Source organism: Plecotus auritus (assembly GCF_963455305.1).
Source record: "Plecotus auritus genome assembly, chromosome: 10".
Taxonomy (NCBI): domain Eukaryota; kingdom Metazoa; phylum Chordata; class Mammalia; order Chiroptera; family Vespertilionidae; genus Plecotus; species Plecotus auritus.
In genome coordinates, this window is record NC_137785.1 from 29,996,068 (window position 1) to 30,017,947 (window position 21,880).

At 41.4% G+C, this 21,880-nt stretch overlaps 1 protein-coding gene across 1 annotated transcript in view; it reads left to right on the forward strand.

The window, feature by feature from the left end:
• UBA2 (ubiquitin like modifier activating enzyme 2) overlaps window positions 1–21,880 on the forward strand; it is a 52,623-nt gene that overhangs the window by 24,932 nt on the left and 5,811 nt on the right. Inside the window, exons 11-14 of the mRNA XM_080644444.1 lie at window positions 489–582; window positions 682–794; window positions 5,647–5,802; window positions 17,244–17,340. Coding sequence (XP_080500570.1) covers window positions 489–582; window positions 682–794; window positions 5,647–5,802; window positions 17,244–17,340 — 460 coding nt within the window. The remainder of the gene's footprint in view (window positions 1–488; window positions 583–681; window positions 795–5,646; window positions 5,803–17,243; window positions 17,341–21,880) is intronic.

The following is a 21,880-nucleotide window of genomic DNA, read 5'->3' on the forward strand; positions in this document are numbered from 1 at the left end:
CGAACCAGTGACCTTCCGGGGCCCAGAATGACACTCCATCCAACTAAGCCACATCAGCCAGGGCAGATGTTGTGTTTTTAACAAATTGAAGGCAAGACCCTCCACCAGCAAAAGTTTTATTGCTGTGGTTTGGAATGGAACCTATAGTATCCAAGGTATGCCTGTACTGACTGATAAACCCAGGAAAAGATTGCCATTGTCAATTAATAGAATTGGTGTCCAAGTTCCTAGGGGCCTGGTGGCTCATGGCATTCTTGTCAGATTACATTCCTGGGTCAGAAGAGCTGATGATGAGACCCTGCGCCCTACTCATTCAATCTCCATGCTACTGTAAGGCTTTATCTCCTGCAAGGCCATCTCATGTTCTAGTTGACTGACTGCAATGTTATAAACGTGAAAGTATGTTCTGAAAGTAATACTAATCAAATTAGTAAACTTGTGGGGATACTTGTTAAATTAAATTTAAGTTTAATTTAAATTATTGGCAGGATGACCCATCTGCAATGGATTTTGTCACCTCTGCTGCAAACCTCAGGATGCATATTTTCAGTATGAATATGAAGAGCAGATTTGATATAAAATGTAAGTTGTACTTCATTTGTGACATCTAAAATACTATTATTTTCTTTTTTAATAGTTAAGCATATTCATCTTTCTTTTTAATTTTTAATGTCTTTTTAGCAATGGCAGGGAACATTATTCCTGCTATCGCTACTACTAATGCGGTGATTGCTGGGTTAATAGTATTGGAAGGATTGAAGATTTTATCAGGAAAAATAGACCAGTGTAGAACAGTGAGTATTTCTATTTGTATTTTTTATTCACTCTCTTTGTAAAGTAATACATGTTTGCAGGGAAAAAACAGTTTATTTAAAAAAAAAAAAAAAAACACACATTAAACTGACAATTAAAAAAAAATCAATAAAACTGGTTTAAAGCAGTGGAAAAATAATTGTTCCAGTTACCTTGTGAGTGCTGAGTTCTTTATGGGTTTTTAATTTTGTTTGGTTGTTTTATAGTCCCCAGTTATTGTTGTTTTTGTTGTTTTTTTCAATTACAGTTTACATTTTATATTATATTAGTTTCATGTGTTCAGCATAGTGGTTAGGTAATCATAGTGTTTTTACATAGTGTTCCCCTCAATATTTTCAATACCCACCTGGCACTATACATAGTTATTACAATACTAGTGACCCAGAGCGCAAAATCGCGCGAGACCCACCCTCACGTGCCTTGCCACGCACACAGCATCCTGGTGATGGGTCTTTGGTCGTTATGGCGTTAGGGCCACTGGGTTTTTATAATATAGATTATTGACTATATTCCCTATGCTGTACTTTACATCCCCATGTATAGTCCTTTATATTCTTTAATTGTTTTACTTTAAACCTGTTTTATATTATTTGATAATGTTACTGTCTGAAATCTCTGTGAATGAGTCTACTGTTATGTCTGCCAAATATCTCTCATAGTACAGGAATATTGTTTGTGTGGTGTATACAGGCACTCCTAGGGTTACGTCAGACTCGATGTACATGTACGTTGTTTTGTGGTTATGTCGCCATTTCCCATTTATTTATTTAAAAAAAAGTTCTGTCATTTTGACGTATGTACATATGTGCTTTATGTTTTTTATTATTTACCACAAGTAAAGGTCAGGAATTGTTACCTTTTAAATTTTTTTTACTGTTCACTTCATTACTGCTGTGTATGTGCTCCATGTGAGTGACGTAGGTGCTTATGTAGGTGGGTTCTGACTTACAGTGAAAATCGCTTTATGTTGCGCCGTAGGAACAGATCTTCGACATAACCCAAGGACCTGCTGTAATTCGTTTTTTTAACTGACTTAGTATTTGTTAAAACTCTATTTTTGATAATTTTTTAAGGACCCCTTAAAGATGTATTTCTTCAGAGGATTTGTGTTTACTTATATCTGGGTGCCCTAGGGTCTGACCAATCCAGGGCCATTTTAAAACTTTTTAGTTTTTCAATCCACATACATATTCAGACAGCAAATCTGCATGAGCCCTATATTATTGTAATTTTATAAAGGAAGTTTCCTCCCTCTTTGATGCACCAAGATTGAGATAATTTTTCTTGTAATTTCTGTGAGGAACCTATCCTTCTCTTTATTCTTCTTCCCTTGCAGGTCCTTGTTTTATGTGTCTTCTTAGGTGTATCTCAAAAGTAAGACACTTGGATATTCTCTGTGGAATCCTGCTTTCATTCTGTATTGAGTTTGTGTATCTGAGATGCTTTGATATCCTACCAGCTGAGCAATTAAAAATCTCCTTAAACATATTGTGGCCAATATTTTTTGCAATTTAGTTTCTCCTTTTATAAAAAAATCAGCCAAAACTGGTTTGGCTCAGTGGATAGAGCGTCGGCCTGTGGACTCAGGGGTCCCGGGTTCGATTCCGGTCAAGGGCATGTACCTTGGTTGCGGGCACATCCCCAGTAGGGGGCGTGCAAGAGGCAGCTGATCCATGTTTCTCTCTCATCGATGTTTCTAACTCTCTATCCCTCTCCCTTCCTCTCTTTCTCTCTGTAAAAAATCAATAAAATATATTAAAAAAAAAATCAATTTACTTTCAGGAATTTCTATTTTAAAAAAACAAACCCTAGTCTGTGATGGTATTTCAATGCCATTAGCCCTTGTTTGTTCTTGTTGCTATAAAAATATTCTCACCTGAGGATATTTTTTCCATTGCTTTTCAGAGAGAGTGGAAGGTGGCAGCCGGTTGGGGGAGGGGCGGGAGTGGAGAGAAATATCCACTGGTTAGCTCCTGATTGAGCCTTAAGGGTCCGGGGAGCAAAACTGTGACCCTTCCGTGTTTGAGCCAACATTCTAACCACTGAGACATGCCGGTCAGGGCTTTAGTGCCATTATTGACGTAGCATTTAAATATCTTACTGTTTTCATGAAATTTCAGGGTGAAGGAATGTAGAACAAGCATGTCAAACTCAAAGGCTAAGGGCCAAATAAACAAGGTTTAGTTTATGTGGGCCACAAAAAAACAAAAGCTTCAATTTCAATAGAAATGTAGGTTTATTTCGATAGAGACATGCTGAATACAAAGGGCTGAAATAAATGAGTAATTGTTAACATAAAATAATAGGACTTTTTTTTAAAAAATATATTTTTATTGATATTTTACAGAGAGGAAGGGAGAGGGATAGAGAGCTAGAAACATCGATTAGAGAGAAACATCGATCAGCTGCCTCCTGCACACGCCCCACTGGGGATGTGCCCGCAACCAAGGTACATGCCCCTGACCGGAATCGAACCCAGGACCCTTCAGTCCGCAGGCTGACGCTCCATCCACTGAGCCAAACCGGTTTCGGCAATAATAGGACATTTTAATAAAAGTTAATATTTTTTCTTAAATATTAACTTACCAGACACTGAATAACTGCACAAATTAATAAGCGTCGCACAAATAAACCTATTTTTCTTGTTCTCCAAAAGTAAAATATTTCCTGTTGTGCACACCAAACAAGTCTGTCCAAGATTAATGATGTGGCAATTGGCTGCTAAAATATTCACTGCTACTATGAGTGCAGAGAAATGGTGTGCCTGCACTAAGAAGCATAAGGGAACACGATTATAGTAACCAGTCATTAGCGAATGTTGTACTTTGTTATTAATAATTATGTATAACAGGATATTGTAAAAATTAAGTTATGAAATTTTTATTAAAACATTATATTGGCTTGGCCACAAAAATATTTGTTATGGGCCACATGTGGCCCGTGGGCTGCAAGTTTGACATGCTTGATGTAGAATCACGTTGCCAGTCTGCCATCTTTTTATAAAATTTTTTTAGCTAAGGGGGGGATAAGGACACATATGTAATACCTTAATCAATAAAGAAAATAAAAATACAAGGAAAAAATTTTTGTTTAGCTAACATTTTTAATTTCTAAGAACTTCACTTTTTTAGTTCTACCTTTTTTCTAGAAGCCTTAATTTATCCTGTGGCTACAATATCCCTTTGAGCTCACAAACATTACTAATTGTTGAATTTATTAAAATGTCTACTGTTCCTGTAACATCCTTATTGGTTTCTTGCCATCTCAGCTCTATTCTCTCTTGAGCTAATGATACTTATTTCTGGATTTTATTTGTCCATAATGAATTTCAGGATGGGTTATAGTGTTAACCTGGATATTAGTAGTATTAGTGCTTGTTTTCATTATTGTCAATTTGCTTAGGCACAGTTACCTTTCCAGTGAAGCTCAAGATCCAACAAATCTGTTCCCCCATTGTACCCTGTTTCCAGACCCACTAGTATAAGGACTAGTACCAGAAATACTGTTAATATAGGAGGTCTTTTCCTATCTCTTACTGCCTCTCGAGGAATTTACTGTGGGAATCTATGGGACTTTTCTCTTTAGAATTAATTAATCTTAGCAAATACCATAGAACAGCCTTGGGCAAACTACGGCCCGTGGGCCGGATCCGACTGTTCTATCCGGTTCTCTTGCTCTCCCCTCCACTCCTTTACTTTGAATTTATATTAGTTCACACAAACACTCGATCCGTGCTTTTGTTCCAGCCCTCCGGTCCAGTTTCAGAACCCATTGTGGCCCTCGAGTCAAAAAGTTTGCCCACCCCTGCCATAGTACCTAGTAGTCACAAGATGATGAATTGTATATTAGCTTTCAGTGTTGTCCTGACATTTCTTTGTATTGAATCTGGCTAGTGTTCTCTAAGCTTCGTAGTAGTATGAGGTTAGGGCCTTTTAATTTATTTTCTAATACGTTTTTATTGATTTTTAGAGAGTGAAGAAGGGAGAGGGATAGAGAGATAGAAACCTGAATAAGTGAAAAACACCAATCGGCTGCCTCCTGCATGCCCCCTACTGGGGATTGAGCCCACAATCTGGGCATGTGCCCTGATAGGGATTCCAACATGTAAACTCTCGGTTCATGGGTCGACACTCAACCACTGAACCACACTGGCCAGGCGCCTTTTTAAATTTCAGTGTAGTTTTTTTTTGTTTTTGTTTTTTTACTTGCCTTGGTTCTGTTTGTATATTAGAGAAATGGTAACTAGGTGCTTATAGTGCCAGAAATACATTATTTTTTTCTCTTAATTATGTAAATGTTAATATTGTAGTCATAGAAAATTTGAAAAGGAAGGTAAGCATATTGGTTCCATACATCTGTGAAAGCATTCTCATTAGTTGAGAAGTTGGCTTAAAATTGATAAGAATAACTACAGGAAGGCACCCAAAAACTGATTTAATGATACCAGAGATAAGTATGGCTAAGCCCTTAGTTTGCTAAATTAATTTGCAGCATAGTCTACAGTGTTAAATATAAGTAAATTTCTTTTCAGTAAGCTAAGCCTTTTACATGGTAGCTAATTTTTTTAATTTATTTTATTTCTTCCATCACTATTTATTCCCTCTATGCTCCCTTCTGCCTCCACCCACACTCCTCCCTACGTGGTAGCTAATTTGAAAATAAGTTTGGGAAATCAGGCTCTTAAGGTCATGCTTTCCTTATTCTTTTTGCCATCTAGAAGGGAATATTTGTCATTGTTAAATAACATAAATAAAAGACAGTAAGCTTCAGATGCATTGTGTAAAACTGTGGCTTGAATTTCTGATTTCTGCTTATGTTTTTTCTCCTCCAAAGATTTTTTTGAATAAACAACCAAACCCAAGGAAGAAGCTCCTTGTGCCTTGTGCACTGGATCCTCCCAACCTTAATTGTTACGTATGTGCCAGCAAGCCAGAGGTGACTGTGCGACTGAATGTCCATAAAGTGACCGTTCTCACATTACAAGATAAGGTAAGTGCAGAGGCTAATTCTCTTTCACAACTTTGTTCCTTTTCCTAAAAGAAAAAACCTCTCAAGTTTCCTTTTGCAAACTAAAAGCCTCATAATTACTCTGAAAGACTCTGGCTACTGAAGTGTGTTGCTCTGATATCCTTGATCACTTTACCATTTGGGATCCTGCTGGCTTTTTTCTCTGTTGTTCCAGAATACGTGCCTCACATCCCAGAAAGGAATTAACAGCATTTGTCTACAAAATGCACCGTGGGTATTGCAGAGGTGGTGTAGTATCTTGGCAAACAAGAGACGCCTTGCTCACTATTTCCCAGATAGTGTATAAATTTTGTGTTTTTGGCTGATAGGAAGTATCCTAAAAGTCTGGTAATGTTCTGTTGAAGATATACAGCATTTATTTTTTATTTTATTTTTTTAAATATATTTTTTATTGATTTCAGAGAGGAAGGGAGAGGGAGAGAGATAGAAACATCAATGATGAGAGGGAAGCATTGATTGGCTGCCTCCTGCATGCCCCCCACAGGGGATTGAGCCCACAATCCAGGCATGTGCCCCTGGCCGGGATTGAACCCAAGACCCTTTGTCAGTAGGCTGACACTCTATCCACTGAGCGAAACCAGCCAGGGCAGCATTTATTTTATTCACTAGAGGCCCAGTGCATGGACTCATGCACCTATGGAGTCTTGCAATCTGGGGTCCCTTGGGGGATGTCAGATAGCCAGTTTCAGCCCAATCCCTGAGGCCCGATCCAGACAGGAGGGAGCCCAGTCCTGTGCGTTGAGTGTCTGTACCCTGGTGGTCAGTGCATGTCATAGCGACTGGTCGTTTGGTTGCTTAGGCTTTTATATATATATAGTAGAGGCCCGGTGCACAAAATTTGTGCACTCGGGGTGGGGGGTCCCTCAGCCCGGCCTGAGCCCTTTCGCAGTCCGGGAGCGAAAATCTTGGGGGATGTCTAACTGATGGCTTAGGCCCGCTCCTGCCACCTCCACTGCGCTTGCCCAGCTTCTGGCTGAGTAGTGCTCCCCCTTGTGGGAGCGCACTGACCACCAGGGGGCAGCTCCTGCATTGAGTATCTGCCCCTTGATGGTCAGTGTGCATCATAGCTTCAAGCCAAAACTGGCTCTCTGACATCCCCCGAGGGGTCCCAGATTACAAGAGGACGCAGGCTAGGCTGAGGGACCCCACCCATGCATGATCAGGGTCGGGGAGGGACGTGGGAGGTTGGCCAGCTGGGGAGGACTGCGGGAAGGCTCCAGAGTGTGTCTGGCCCATCTCACTCAGTCCCAAATGGCTGGACCCCAGCAGCATGTTAACCTACCAGTCAGAGCGTCTGTCCCCCTGTGATCAGTGCACGTCATAGCGAGCAGTTGAGCAGCCTTAGCATATCATTAGCATCTTACACTTTGATTGGTTGAACGGCCAACCAGACGACCAGACACTTACCATATTAGGCTTTTATTTTATATGTGTGTGTGTGTGTGTGTGTGTGTGTGTGTGTGTGTGTGTGTGTGTGTTTTATTTATTTTAATTCTCACCTGAGGGTATATTTTTCATAAATGTTAGAGGAGGGGAGAGAGAGAGAGAGAAAGAGGAACATCGATGGGTTGCTTCCCAAGCACACCTTGGCGGGGCATTGAACTTGCAACCCAGATATGTGCCCTTACTGGGAATGAAACCTACCACCTTTCGATGAATGAGTAGAAATGGGGTTTAAGATGTGGTTTGGTTCTATTGCCTGGTTTTTAAGTTCCTCCTAAACTGGCTAATTTAGTTATTTTGTTTTTGTTTATAATTCTTTGTTATTAAAAGTATTATGTATGTCCCCTTTTCCCCGCATTGACCCCCTCCAGCCTGCCCCCGCTACCCCCGCCCCAGGCCTTCACCACCCTATTGTCTGTGTCCATGGGTTATGCATATATGCATATAAGGCCTTTGATTGATTACCTCCTACCCACTCTCCCTCCCCTGCCTTCCATGTCTCTGGATCTACTCCGTTCATCAATTTATTTTGTTAGATTCTACATATGAGTGAGATCATGTGATACTCTCTAACTGACTTATTTCACTTAGCATGATACTCTCCAGGTCCCTCCATGCTCTCTCAAAGGGTAAGAGATTATTTTTTACTGCTGCATAGTATTCCATGATATAAATGTGCTTCAGCTTTTATTTTTTACTAGAGGCCTGGTGCACGAAATTCATGCATGGGCCGGGGCTGTCCCTCAGCCCAGCCTGCACCCTCTCCAATCTGGGACCCCTCAAGGGATGTCCGACTGCCCGTTTAGGCCCGATCCCACCGAGGACTGCTGGATCCACCACTCGCCTGCCAGATTGCCCCTAACCACTTCTGCCTGCCAGCCTGATCACCCCCTAACCACTCCCCTGCCAACCTGATCGACACCTAACTGCTCCCCTGCCAGCCCGATTGCCCCTAACTGCCCTCCCCTGCAGGCCTGGTCCCCACCAACGATCCTCCCCTGCAGGCCTGGTCGCCCGCAACTGCCCTCCCCTGCCGGCCCGGTCACCCCCAACTGGGTTCCCTCCAACTGTCCTCCTCTGCAGGCCTGATCATCCCCAACTTCCCTCCCTTGTAGACCTGGTCCCTCCCAACTGCCCTCCCCTGCCAGCCATCTTGTGGCGGCCATCTTGTGTCCACTTGGGGGGCGGCCATTTTTTACCACATGGGAGCAGCCATTTGTGTGTTGGAGTGATGTTCAATTTGCATATTACCTCTTTATTATATAGGATTGATTTCAGAGAGGAAGGGAGAGAGAGAGAGAAACATCAGTGATGAGAGAATCATTGATTGACTGCCTCCCTCACACCCCCTACTGGGGACCAAGCCTGCAACCCAGGCATGCGCCTTTGACCTGAATCGAACCTGGGACCCTTCGGTCCGCAGGCCGATGGTCCAGCCACTGAACCAAACCAGCCAGGTCAGCTACAGCTTTTTTATCCACTCATCTACTGATGGGCACTTGGGTTGTTTCAGATCTTAGCTATTGTAAATTGTGCTGCTATGAACACGCGTGTGCATATGTTCTTTCTTTAAAGAATTGTAAAAATATTTTTATTCATTTCAGAAAGGAAGAGAGAGAGAGAGAGATAGAAACATCAATGATGAGGGAGAATCATTGATTAGCTGCCTCCTGCATGCCCCCTACTGGGGATCGAGCCCACAACCCTGGCATGTGCCCTTGATCAGAATCGAACCTGGGACCCCTCTGTTTGAAGACTGATGTTCTATCCACTTAGCCAAACCAGCCAGGGCCATACATTCTTTCTGATTGGTGTTTCTGGTTTCTTAGGATATATCCCTAGAAGTACAATCACTGGGTCAAATGGCAGTTCCATATTTCATTTTTTGAGGAAACTCCCTACTGTTTTCCTCCATATTTCATCTTTTGAGGAAATTCCATACTGTTTTCTATAATGGCTGCACCAGTCTGCATTCCCACCATCAGAGGGTACTCCACATCCTCTCCAGCACTTGTCATTTGTTGATTTGTTGATGGTAGCCATTATGACAGATGTGAGGTGATACTTCATTGTCGTTTTAATTTGCATCTCTCTGATGATCAGTGACTTTGAGCATTTTTTCCTATGTCTCGTGGTCATCTGTATGTCCTCTTAGGAAAAGTGTCCATTTAGGTACTTAGCCCATTTTTTATTTGGATTGTTTGTCTTCCTTTTTTTAAGTTGCATGAGTACCTAATATATTTTGGATTTAACCCTTTATCAGATATATCATTGCCAAATATGTTCTCCATGCAGTGGGTTCCCTTTTTGTTGTTGATGGTTTCTTTTGCTGTGCAGAAGCTTTTTATTTTGATGAAGGCCCATTTGTTTATTTTCTTCTTAGTTTCTTTTGCCCTAGGAGATGTATATATAAACATACAGTATTGTTACAAGAGATGTCTGAAATTTTGCTGCCTATGGTTTGTTCTAGGATTTTTATGGTTTCATGGCTTACATTTATGTCTTTCATCCATTTTGAGTTTGTATGATGTAAATTGTTGACCTAGTTTCATTTTTTTACATGTAGCTGTCCAATTTTCCCACTACCATTAATTGAAGAGACTGTCTTAACTCCATTGTATGCTCTTGCCTCCTTTGTCAAATACTAATTGAGCATAATGTCATGGGTCAATTTTTGGGGTCTCTGTTCTGTTCCATTGATCTATATGCCTGTTCTTGTGCCAGTACCAGGCTGTTTTGATTATGGTGGCTTTGTAGTATAACTTGAAATCTGGTATTGTGATTCCTCCAACTTTGTTTTTCTATCTCGAGATTGCTGCAGCTATTTGGGGTCTTTTCTGATTCCATATATAAATTTTTGGAGTATTTATTCTAGATCTGTTAAATATGATCTTGGTATTTTAATAGGGATTGCACTGAATCTATAGATTGCCTTGGGTAGCATTTTAATGATGTTGATTCTACCAATCCATGAACACAGTATATTCTTCCAGTTGTTTATATCTTCTATCTCTTTTTCAGTGTCTCAGTTTTCCAAGTATAAGTCTTTTACCTCCTTGGTTAAGTTTATTCCCAAGTATCTTAATTTTTTTGATGCAGTGGTAAATGAGATTGTTTGTTTAGTTTCTCTTTCTGAGAATTCATTATTTGGTGTATAAAAAGGTCATCGATTTTTGGGTGTTGATTTTGTATCCTCTTGCATGGCCAAATTCATTTATTAAATCTAATAGTTTTTTGGTGGAATCTTTGGGGTTTTCTATGTACACTATCTTATCACCTGCAAATAATGAGAGTTTTACTTCTTTCCAATTTGGATGCCTTTTATTTCTTCCTGTCTGATCATTGTGGCTAGGACTTTGATGAATAAGAGTGGTGAAAGCAGACATTCCTGTCTTGTTCCTGTTCTTAGGGGAAATGATTGTAGTTTTTGCCCATTGAGTATGATGTTTGTTTTATGTTTGTCATATGGCCTTTGTCATATGGAGATATGCTCCCTCTATTCCCACTTTGCTGAGAGTTTTTATCAAAAACGGGTGTTGGGTTTTCTCAAATGCTTTTCTGCATCTATTGATATGATCTCGAGATTTTTATCTTTCAGTTTGCTTCTGTGATATATCACATTTATTGATTTGCAAGCATTGTACCAGCCTTGCATCCCTGGAATAAATCCCACTTGGTTATGGTGTTTGATCTTTTTAATATATTTTAATATATTGCTGGATGCGATTTTTTTTATATATATATATTTTATTGATTTTTTACAGAGAGGAAGGGAGAGGGATAGAGAGCTAGAAACATTGATGAGAGAGAAACATCGATCAGCTGCCTCCTGCACACTCCCCACTGGGTATGTGCCCGCAACCAAGGTACATGCCCTTGACCGGAATTGAACCTGGGACCTTTGAGTCCGCAGGCTGACGCTCTATCCACTGAGCCAAATTGGTTAGGGCTGCTGGATGCGATTTGCTAATAAAATTGGTTGAGGATTTTAGCATCTATGTTCATCAGTGATATTGGCCTGTAATTTTTTTTCTTTGGTCTTTATCTGGTTTGGGGATTAGGGTAATGCTGGCCTCATAAAAAGAGATTGGAGTGTTCCTTTCTCTTGGGTTTTTTGAATAGTTTGAGGAGTATAGGTATTAGTTCTTCTTTGAATGTTTGGTAAAATTCCCCTGTGAAGCCATCTGGACCTGGGCTTTTGTTTGGTGGGAGTTTTTTTTGTTACTGCTGCTATTTCCTCCATTGTGTTTGGCCTATTCATGTTTTCTGATTCTTCTGATTTAATTTTGGGAAATTGTATTTTTCTAGGAATTTTTCCATTTCATCCCCATGGTCCAGCTTGCTGACATGTAGTTGTTCATAGTATTATAATCTTTTGTATTTCTGTGGTGTCAGTGGTTATTTCTCCACTTTCATTTCTGATAGTATTTATTTGAATCCTCTCTTTGTTTCTTTTCTTTCATTTTTAAAATATATTTTTATTGATTTCAGAGGAACGGAAAAGGAGAGAGAGAGCGTGAGAAATATCAATGATGAGAGAGAGTCATTGATCGGCTGCCTCTTGCACAACCCCTACTGGGATCAAGCCTGCAAACCAGGCATATGCCCTCAACCGAAATCAAACCCTGGACCCTTCAGTTCGCAGGCTGATGCTCTATCCACTGAGTCAAACCAGCTAACGCTCTCTTTGTTTCTTCATGAGTCTGGCTAAAGGTCCATCAATCTTGTTTATCCTTTCAAAGAACCAGTTCTTGGTTTCATAGATTTGTTTTGTATTGTCTTTTTAGTCTCTATGTCATTTATTTCTGCTCTAATCTTTATTATATCCTTCTTACTCTGAGCTTTTCTTGTTCTCTTTCTAATTCTGTAAATTGAAAGGTTAGGTAGTTTATTATTAATTTTTCTTTTTTTTTTTTTTAGGTAGGCCTATAGTGCTATGAACTTCCCTCTCAGGACTGCTTTTGCTGTGTCCTGGAGATTTTCATTTGTTGTGTGTTAATTTTCATTTGCTTCCAGGAAGTTTTTTATTTCTTGATCTCATTGGTAACCCATTCATTGTTTAATAACATGATATTTAAGTCTCCATGTGTTTGAATGTTTTGGGGTGTTTTTACTGTAGTTAATTTCTAATTTCATTCCACTGTGATCTGAGAAGATGGTTTATATGAACCTGTAGAGATTTGTTTTGTGTCCTGACATGGGTCTATCTTTGTGAATGATTCATGTGCACTTGAGAAGAATATATATTCTGCAGCTATGGGGTAAAATGTTCTATAAATGTCAATTAAACCCATCTGATCCAGTGTGTCCTTTAGAGTCACTGTTTTCTTGTTAAGTTTTTGTCTGGAAGACTATCCAGTGAGGTCAGCAGGGTGTAAAGTCCCCTACTATGACTGTATTGTTGTTGATCTCTCCCTTACAGTCCTCTAGAAGTTTTTTTTATATATTGGGTGAATATAAGTTTATCAGGGCTATATCTTTTGGTTGGAACGATCTCTTTAGTATTATGTAGTGTTCTTTACTGTCTCTTGTAATGGCCTTCATTTTGACATCTATTTTTTCAGTTATGAGTATTGGTAGCCCAGCTCCCCCCCCCCCCCCCCAATTTGCCTGGAAACTATTTTCTCATCCTGTGTGTGTCTTTTGTTCTGAGGTGGGTCTCTTGTAATGAGCAGATAGTTGGGTCGTGTTTTTGTATCCATTCAGCTATTCTGTTTTTCTATTGGAGCATTCAATCCATTTATATTTAAGGTTCTTATTTATTGCCATTTTAATTCTGTATGCCAAGTTTCTCTCTTTCTTCTCATTACAGCAATCCCTTTAGCATGTCTTGTAATGCTGGCTTGGTGGTGATGAACTCCTTTAACCTTTTTTTTTTGTCTGGGAAGCTCTTTCTTTGACTGTCTATTTTGAATGATATCCTTGCTGGATATAGTAATCTTGGTTTCAGATCCTTGCTTTCCATTAGCTTGAGTACTTCATGCCATTCCCTTCTGTTCTGTAGAATTTCTGATGAGAAATCCGATGACAGCCTTATGGGAGCTCCTGTGTAGGAAACAGTTTGCTTTTCTCTTTTTGCCTTTAAGATTCTCTCTTTTGCCGAAACCGGTTTGGCTCAGTGGATAGAACGTCGGCCTGCGGACTGAAGGGTCCCGGGTTCGATTCCGGTCAAGGGCATGTACCTTGGTTGCAGGCACATCCCCAGTGGGGGGTGTGCAGGAGGCAGCTAATCGATGTTTCTCTCTCATCGATGTTTCTGGCTCTCTGTCCCTCTCCCTTCCTCTCTGTAAAATATCAATAAAATATATTTTTTTAAAAAAAAGATTCTCTCTTTTGTGTTTAATTTTTGGCATTTTAATTATGACGTGTCTGGGCGTGGGCCTGTTTGGGTTCTTCTTGCTTGCGACTCTTCTGTGGCTCCTGAACTTGCGTGACTTTTTCCTTCACCAGGTTAGGGAAGTTTTCTGCCATCATTTCTTCAAACACGTTCTCTGTCCCATAGCTCCCTTAAGCTGTCCTCCTGTTTTTTCTTGTTTGTTCTCTGATTAAGTTTTTCTACCCTATCTTCTAATTCACTGATTCGATCCTCAGCTTCCCCTAATCTGCTGTGTATTTCTTCCAATGTGTTCTTTATTTGTGCTATGTTTTTCTTTATTTCTGTTTTCATAGTTACTATATCTTTTCTCATGCTATTGAGCATCTTTACATTAACATCATTATTCTGAACTCTGTATCAGGTAGATTTCTTATCTCCGTTTTATTTATCTCTTCTCCTGGAGAGTTCTTTTGTTTGGGGGTTGTTCTTACTTCCTCATTTTGAGTGCCTGTTTGGGTTTGTGACCATGTATTAATTAGGTAGATCTGCTATGCCTTTCAGTCTCTAGTACAGGACAGTGTCAAATGCTGTTTACAACTAATTAGATCAGGCAAAGACTCAAAGCCTCCAGGGACCACCTCTGCTTGCAGATTGGATTTAGGGTTTTGCAGCCGCCAGGCAATGGTCCACAGGTATGGTGACAGTTTTGCCAATAGGGTGGGGCAATTGTTTATGCCTGGAGGCTTATTGTTATTCCCAATCTCTTAATGGGCCTCAGAAATTTCACACCATGGGGCAAGGTGTTTTCTATTAGGGTGGGTCGACTGTCTTCCCCCCAGGTCATACCGCCTGGACAGCAAATGTCAGTCTCTATGCAGTCTCCACTTTTCATTCTTGGTTATCAGGGTTCTCTCCAGCTAGTTTTCAGTTGATTATTCAGAATGTGTGTTTTTTTGTATTTTAATTGTAATTCCAGTTTGATCCTAGGAGTGTGTCTGTGTAGCATCTACTTACTCCGCTGCCATTTTTAATCCAAAAATAATATATGCACCGGAGTTGTGGCAGTCACCGGAGTTCTGCTTGCAGAACCCCCCACTGCAGAATGAAATCCAGGGCTGGGCAGTGTTGTGGCGCTGCACCTAGATCACGTTCTCTGGCTGGCTCTCCAGGTGCAAGGATGGAGCAGCCTTCCCTGGCCCTTCCTAATCCTGCCACTGCTGCTGCCCTAGCCACTGCCTTCCTGGTATGAATGCTTCCAACTTGCCACTATGAGCTTCCCAGGTTCTGGTGTTTTTATTAGGGAACATATAAAAAATGGCCCCAGTGGGTATCACTTCCCACTTTTTGAGTCACTTCAGATTATTCTCTGATTATATCCATTATCAAGACCTTCATGGTTCTAAAGGCTGCTTAAAAGGAAATGTCCTTTCTCCAAGAAATGGATATACAGAGCATGTTGGTTGGATCATATGTTCTGGATAGGAAAATGGCAGGACTTGGAATACTGGCCAGCAGACGATGGTTGCCCCACCTTTTTGTTTTTTTAACAATATTTCTTTGAAAAAAATTTTAACAATGTTCTTTCTAAAAAAATTTTTTTAAATTGATTTCAGAGAGGAAGGGAGAGGGAGAAAGAGACAGAAACATTAGTGATGAGAGAGAATCATTGATCGGCTGCCTCCTGCACGCCCCACACTGGGGATCGAGTCCGCAACCTGGGCATGTGCCCTTGAATCGAACCTGGGACCTTTCAGTCTGCAGGCTGACGTTCTATCCACTGAACCAAACCAGCTAGGGCTCCACCTTTTTTCTTAGGAAATAATTATAGTTTGTTTCTACTCATTCTTGAGTGTAAAGATAATTCCACTCTTTATAAGCTTTTAGAGAAGTTTCCCACCCCCCTTCTCCCTTTTAGGAGCTTGTAGATTTGACAGAATATGACCGCTTTTGATCCATCTTAGAACTTAAAGCGAAATGGAATTTGGGAAGGGGAATGCCATCTGAGAATCAGGTTAATGAGAAAATTTGCATCTGTAAGACATCTGCCAGTGCAGGGTTGTCATGGAGACTAAAAGGAATTATATGTCTAGCTCAGTATTTAATCTGCAGGAAGGAGCAAAATACCAAGAGCCAAAGAGTTCTCGGTCCCCCATTTGGAGCAAGTTGTATCTGATCTTCATCACTGGTCAAACATGAGGATGGAACATGGGCATGAAGTAATTGGGTGAATTCCCACTGCATTTCAACTTGCCCTAGCCCAGTGGTTGGCAAACTCATCAGTCAACAGAGCGGCAAACCCCGCGGTTCACGAGCCGCATGTGGCTCATGAACTGCAGTTTGCCGACCACTGCCCTAGCCTAAGGTATCTTATAGGACTACTTGGCCCCTTTCCAATGGAAGGGGAAAGTAAGACCCTTTATGGAACAAAGGATTGAAATGTTTTATGGTCTTTAATTACATATATCAATACTAGAGGTCCAGTGCACGAAATTTGTGCATGGGGGACGGGGGGGTGTCCCTCAGCCCAGCCTGCACCCACTCCAATCTGGGACCCCTCGAGGGATGTCCGACTGCCCGTTTAAGCCTGATCCCAGTGGGATCGGGCTTAAACGGGCAGTCGGACATCCCTCTCACAATCCAGGACTGCTGGCTCCCAACTGCTCGCCTGCCTGCCTTCCTGATTGCCCCTAACTGCTCCTGCCTGCCAGCCTGATCACCCCTTAACCACTCCCCTGCCAGCCTGTTTGCCCCTAACTGCCCTCCCCTGCAGGCCTGGTCACCCTAACTGCCCTCCCCTGCAGGCCTGGTCCCTCCCTACTGCCCTCCCTTGCAGGCCTGGTCCCTCCCAACTGCCCTCCACTGCTGGCCATCTTGTGGCGGCCATCTTGTGTCCAAATGGGGGCAGCCATCTTGTGTGTTGGAGTGATGGTCAGTCTGCATATTACTCTTTTATTAGATAGGATAGAGGACTGGTACACGGGTGGGGGCCAGCTGGTTTGCCCTGAAGGGTGTCCTGGATCAGGGTGGGGGTTCCCTTGGGGCGTGGGGTGGCCTGGGCGAGGGGCCTGTGGTGGTTTGCAGGCCGGCCACGCCCCCTGGCGACCCAAGCGGAGGCCCTGGTATCTGGGGTTTATTTATCTTCTACAATTGAAACTTTGTAGCCTGGAGCGGAGCCAAGCCTTCTGCTTGCTCTGTGGCGGCAGCCATTTTTGGGGGGATTTATGTATCTTCTATAATTGAAACTTTGTAGCCTTAAGTGGAGGCCTGGGCTGGCCAGGGTGTGCGGAAAGCTTGGCTTCCTCCATCGCCATGGGCAACGCTAGCCTCCTGCTCTTTCCAGCTCTGTGGCTGCCTCCATTTCTGTTTGGGTTTATGTATCTTCTATCATTGAAACTTTGTAGCCTTGAGTGGAGGCCTAGGCCGGCAAGGGCAGGCGGAAAGCTTGGCTTCCTCCATTGCTAGGGAAACCCAAGCCTCCCTCCTGCTCTCTTTGGCCTTAGCCATCTTGGTTGGGTTTATTTGCATATTCACTCCTGATTGGCTGGTGGACATGGCTTGTGGGTGTAGCAGAGTGATGGTTAATTTGCATATTACTCTTTTATTAGATAGGATTTTGAATCTTTTTTTTTTTTTCCTTCTGTAGATTGTGAAAGAAAAATTTGCTATGGTAGCACCAGATGTCCAAATCGAGGATGGGAAAGGAACAATCCTAATATCTTCGGAAGAGGGAGAGACAGAAGGTATGATACATTGCATTTATTCACTTTGCTCTTTTGAGTGGAGATGTCTAAATGAAGGAGTGCACATTAGGTTGTTCATTTGCTATGTATGTTATTCAGTATAATAGCTGAAAGAGGCAATATGTGTGGTCAAGGAGGTGCTCTCCCAAGACGGCATTGCCTTAGTGGGATCACAAGTTACAGTTTTGGGAACTCCATGTTGTCAGTGTGTCTCAGGTGCTATTTTTCAATAATCCAGTAAACAGTCATCATTTACATTGACTTCAATTCTCTTGTCCATTTTGAAGGAACTGCCTTGCCTATATCATGGATCCTGGAGCTAAATTGGTAATAAGAAAATTGTTCTGATTGTTAGATCAGAGTACGTGGTTTTCTAAGGCTTTTAGGTGTTTGACCCAAGAAATTACATAAAGTTAAACATGACAGCTAGAACTTAAAATATAGTTTACTCAGTATGTGTCAGGCACTGTGGATATAGATCAGCAGGTGCTATACCGTCTGTGCCCCTCACAAACAAATACTCAATAAAGTGGACTGAGTGTAGCAAGCAGGGAGTGTATATAGGGAGCAGGATGAGGAAGCAGGGTTTTACTTTCCTTAAGACTTTATTTTAAAAAATGTTTAGCACTGATCAGTTTGTCTGATCAGTGCTAAACATTTTCAGTTATTCCCACTGAAATAAAGGGGAACCCTTCATAGCAGTGGTTCTCAACCTTTCTAATGCCACGACCCTTTAATACAGTTCCTCATGTTGTGGTGACCCCCAACCATAAAATTATTTTCGTTGCTACTTCATAACTGTAATTTTGCTACTGTTATGAATCGTAATGTAAATATCTGTGTTTTCTGATGGTCTTAGGCAACCCACAGGTTGAGAACCGCTGCTGTAGAGTCTAAGACCATCAGTACCTAGTTTTGGCTTTTTAGATATATATATATATATCTTAATCCTCACCCGAGGATATTTTTTCATTGATTTTTAGAGAGAGTGAAGGGGGTGGCAGGGGGCACATCAGTGTGAGAGAGGCGCATTGATTATTTTCCTCACATACGCGCCCGGACCAAGGGTGGGGATTAAGGCTCCAACTGAGGTATGTGCCCTTGACTGGAATCGAACCCAGGACCCTTCAGTCTGCAGGCCGATGCTCTATCCACTGAGCCAAAGTTGCTAGGACTAGACTTTATTTTTATGTTCAAGAAGGCTGTTGCTTTTGTTACTGCATTTGTTATATAAGGTTGAATGTATTTGATTCTGTTTAAGCTTTCTGATTGGTTCTGAATATGCCTCCTTTAGCCTACAGTAGTCAGTCTGGTTGAACTTAACAGAACCGTTCTCTTCTGTCACTTTGGCATCTCAATCTCTTGGGTTATCATTTTAGTTGATTTCTTCATATTTCAGATTTTGTCAGTGTACTATTGCTTTGAAAATCTAGGGACATTGTTCTTTTCTATATTGACTTATTTACTTACCCATTTCTTCACTGGTTATTTATTCAGTACACTTTGCCAGATCCTGATGGGGATGTTAAGTTTTCTTTAAATTAAAACTTAGGGTCAGGATTCTTCTTGGCTGTAGTTACTTGTCAAATTGTTTGGGCTTTTAAGGTCATGAGTAATTGGGGGCCATTTGGAGGCCATGTTTTGGCTGGGTAGTAGTCTTATTTTCAGAGTCTAGTTGAATGTTTAGGCCCCATTCTAGACAGCTGTCTAAATAAATTAATTAAATAAATTAAATAAAATAAATAAAATAAATTTGTTCATGACTATACACTGTTCTCTTAGTTCCTTTCAAATTCTAGGTCCTTAAAAATAGAAACTGGTCAAGAATCTCAGTGGCTTAAATGTGGCCCTTCTCCACAAAATACGTGTGCTGCTGAGGATGAGATGGCATTTACTCAAATACATGTGTAGTCCTATATGTATCACTAGATACCTGGTGCACAAATTCATGCACCAGTGGGATCCCTCAGCCTTGCCTGTGGGATCAGGCAGAAACCAGCTCTCAGACATCCTCCAAGGGTTCCTGGATTGTGAGAGGGCACAGGCCAGGCTGAGGGACATGGGAGGTTGGCCAGCCGGGGAGGGACCGTGGGAGGGCTCCAGGGCATGTCCAGACCATCTCGTTCAGTCCTGAATGGCTGGACCCCCAGCAGCAAGCTAACCTACCAGTCAAAGCATCTACCCCCTGGTGGTCAGTGCACATCATAGCAACTGGTCGACCAGTCAACTATCTGCCCACTGGTGGTCCGTGCACATCATAGTGAGCGGTTGAGCAACCTTAGCATATCATTAGCATATTAGGCTTTTATTATATAGGATAGGCACAGTCATAGGTATTCATAATTCAAGGATGAGTGCAACAGTAGTCTCTGGTTTGAATTACTTTGTAGCCTGGAAGAAGAGAAATTATCAACTAGTGGATTTAGTACAGCCTAAGAAATACTGTGGAAAAGAGTATATGAATTGAAACTTTGTGAAGGGAAGTTCAAAGGGAGGTCACAGGAGAAAGGACTCTTGGACCAGTTCTTGAAGAAGTAAGGACCCTCTGGGCAGAGAAGCGAGTGTCTGCATTTGAGCAGAATGAGCAGCTTCTACAAAGGCATGACTTATAGAACAATAGAAAAGGCTTTCGGAATGGCCAGTTATTTTGTTTTACTGGAAGTTGGGGTGCTGTGGGGTGGCAGTGCTGGTTCATGGAGGTGCACTGGAGGACTTTCTCTGGCTACATGTAGTGTGTCTTTGTCCGTCCCCCCCGCCCCCCAAACCAGGGTTTAAGAGGTGAAATAATGTGGTTACTTTCTAGTATGATTTGCAAAGGGTAAATTAAGTGTGTGAGAGTGGAGGATTTTTACTAAGATAGAAGCAGATGACAAGACTTGAGATTTGCAAGGTCAGAATTTAGGGCACAGGTGAAGAAGAGCAGCATTGTTGCCCTGACCGGTTTGGCTCAGTGGATAGAGCATCGGCCTGCGGACTGAAGAGTCCCAGGTTCAATTCCGGTCAAGGGCATGTACCTTGGTTGTGGGCACATCCCCAGTGGGGGGTGTGCAGGAGGCGGCTGATCGATGTTTCTCTCTCATCAGTGTTTCTAACTCTCTATCCCTCTCCCTTCCTCTCTGTAAAAAATCAATAAAATATATATTTGAGAAAAAATAAAAAAAAGAGCAGCATTGTTACAGGACTGTTGCCAGGACTCTAGCTTTACAGATAATGCTAATAACAGGTTAGAGTGCACAGTGACTGTTTCCTTTTGAATATGTTGCGTTTGAGGAGTTTGTAGAGAGTGGGGAGTGTGTGAAAGGTCTTGGGATGGAAGGGAACTATGGTTTTCTGAAGACATTCCAGGTACATTGGAAAGTTAAAATAAGAAAAAAAATTGTGAGAGAACTAGAAACTGTCAGTAGTTTCTGGGTTTCAAAGTCTAGGTAGGGAGATACTTCCTAAAGCATTTTCCTTCTTAAGCAGTGAAAGAAATAAAGACTAAAGAAAGAAATTACATAACGTTAAACATGACAGCTAGAACTTAAAATATAGTTTACTCAGTATATGTCAGGCACTGTGGATATAGATCAGCAGGTGCTATACCGTCTGTGCCCCTCACAAACAAATACTCAATAAAGTGGACTGAGTGTAGCAAGCAGGGAGTGTATATAGGGAGCAGGATGAGGAAGCAGGGTTTTACTTTCCTTAAGACTTTATTTTAAAAAATGTTTAGCACTGATCAGTTTGTCTCAGTGGTTAGAGTGTCAGCCTCTTGGGTTTGATTCCCGGTCAAAGGGCATGTACCTGGGTTGCAGGTTTGATACCCTGTTGGGACGTGTTCCAGAGACAACCAATCGATGTGTCTCTCTTACATTGATGTTTCTCTCTCCCCCCTTCTATTCCACTCTCTCTTAAAATCAGTGGAATAAATATTCTCAGGTGAGGATTAAATTTTTTTAAAAAAAATTTTATTGCAGTTTACATACAATATTATATTAGTTTCAGGTGTACAGCACAGTGGTTAGACAATTACATAATTTACAAAGTGATGACTCCCATAAGTCTAGTACCCACCTGACACCAAACGTAGTTATTACAATATTATTGACTAACTCCCTATGCTGTAGAGGAAGCAGTTTTGTAGATGAGACTTGAATGCTTTTACAGGCCAGAGAGAGCAGCATTTGAACATGCAGGAGAGAAAGCATAAGTAAGGCAGAAAGACTCTAGAATGGGTGACACCAAAAATTTGGTTGGAAGGATTGTTCTTCATTGGAGTATTTACACCCATGTAGCAAAGGTCTGTTGAGTGCTAACTGGGAAGCAGAAAAGACATGTGGAAGATAGAACTAGGTTGGAATGTTTATTTTTGGGAGGTCCCACTAGCTCTTCATTGAGAAATGCTGATGTTGAGAAATAAAGTTTTTTTTTTTTTTTAATTTTCTTATACTTCTGAATTGTAAAATTTGCTAAGAAGTTTTGTCATGGATAACCTGTTTGCAACATAGAATATATTTTGGGCCCTGGCCAGGTAGCTTAGTTGGTTAGAGCATCATTC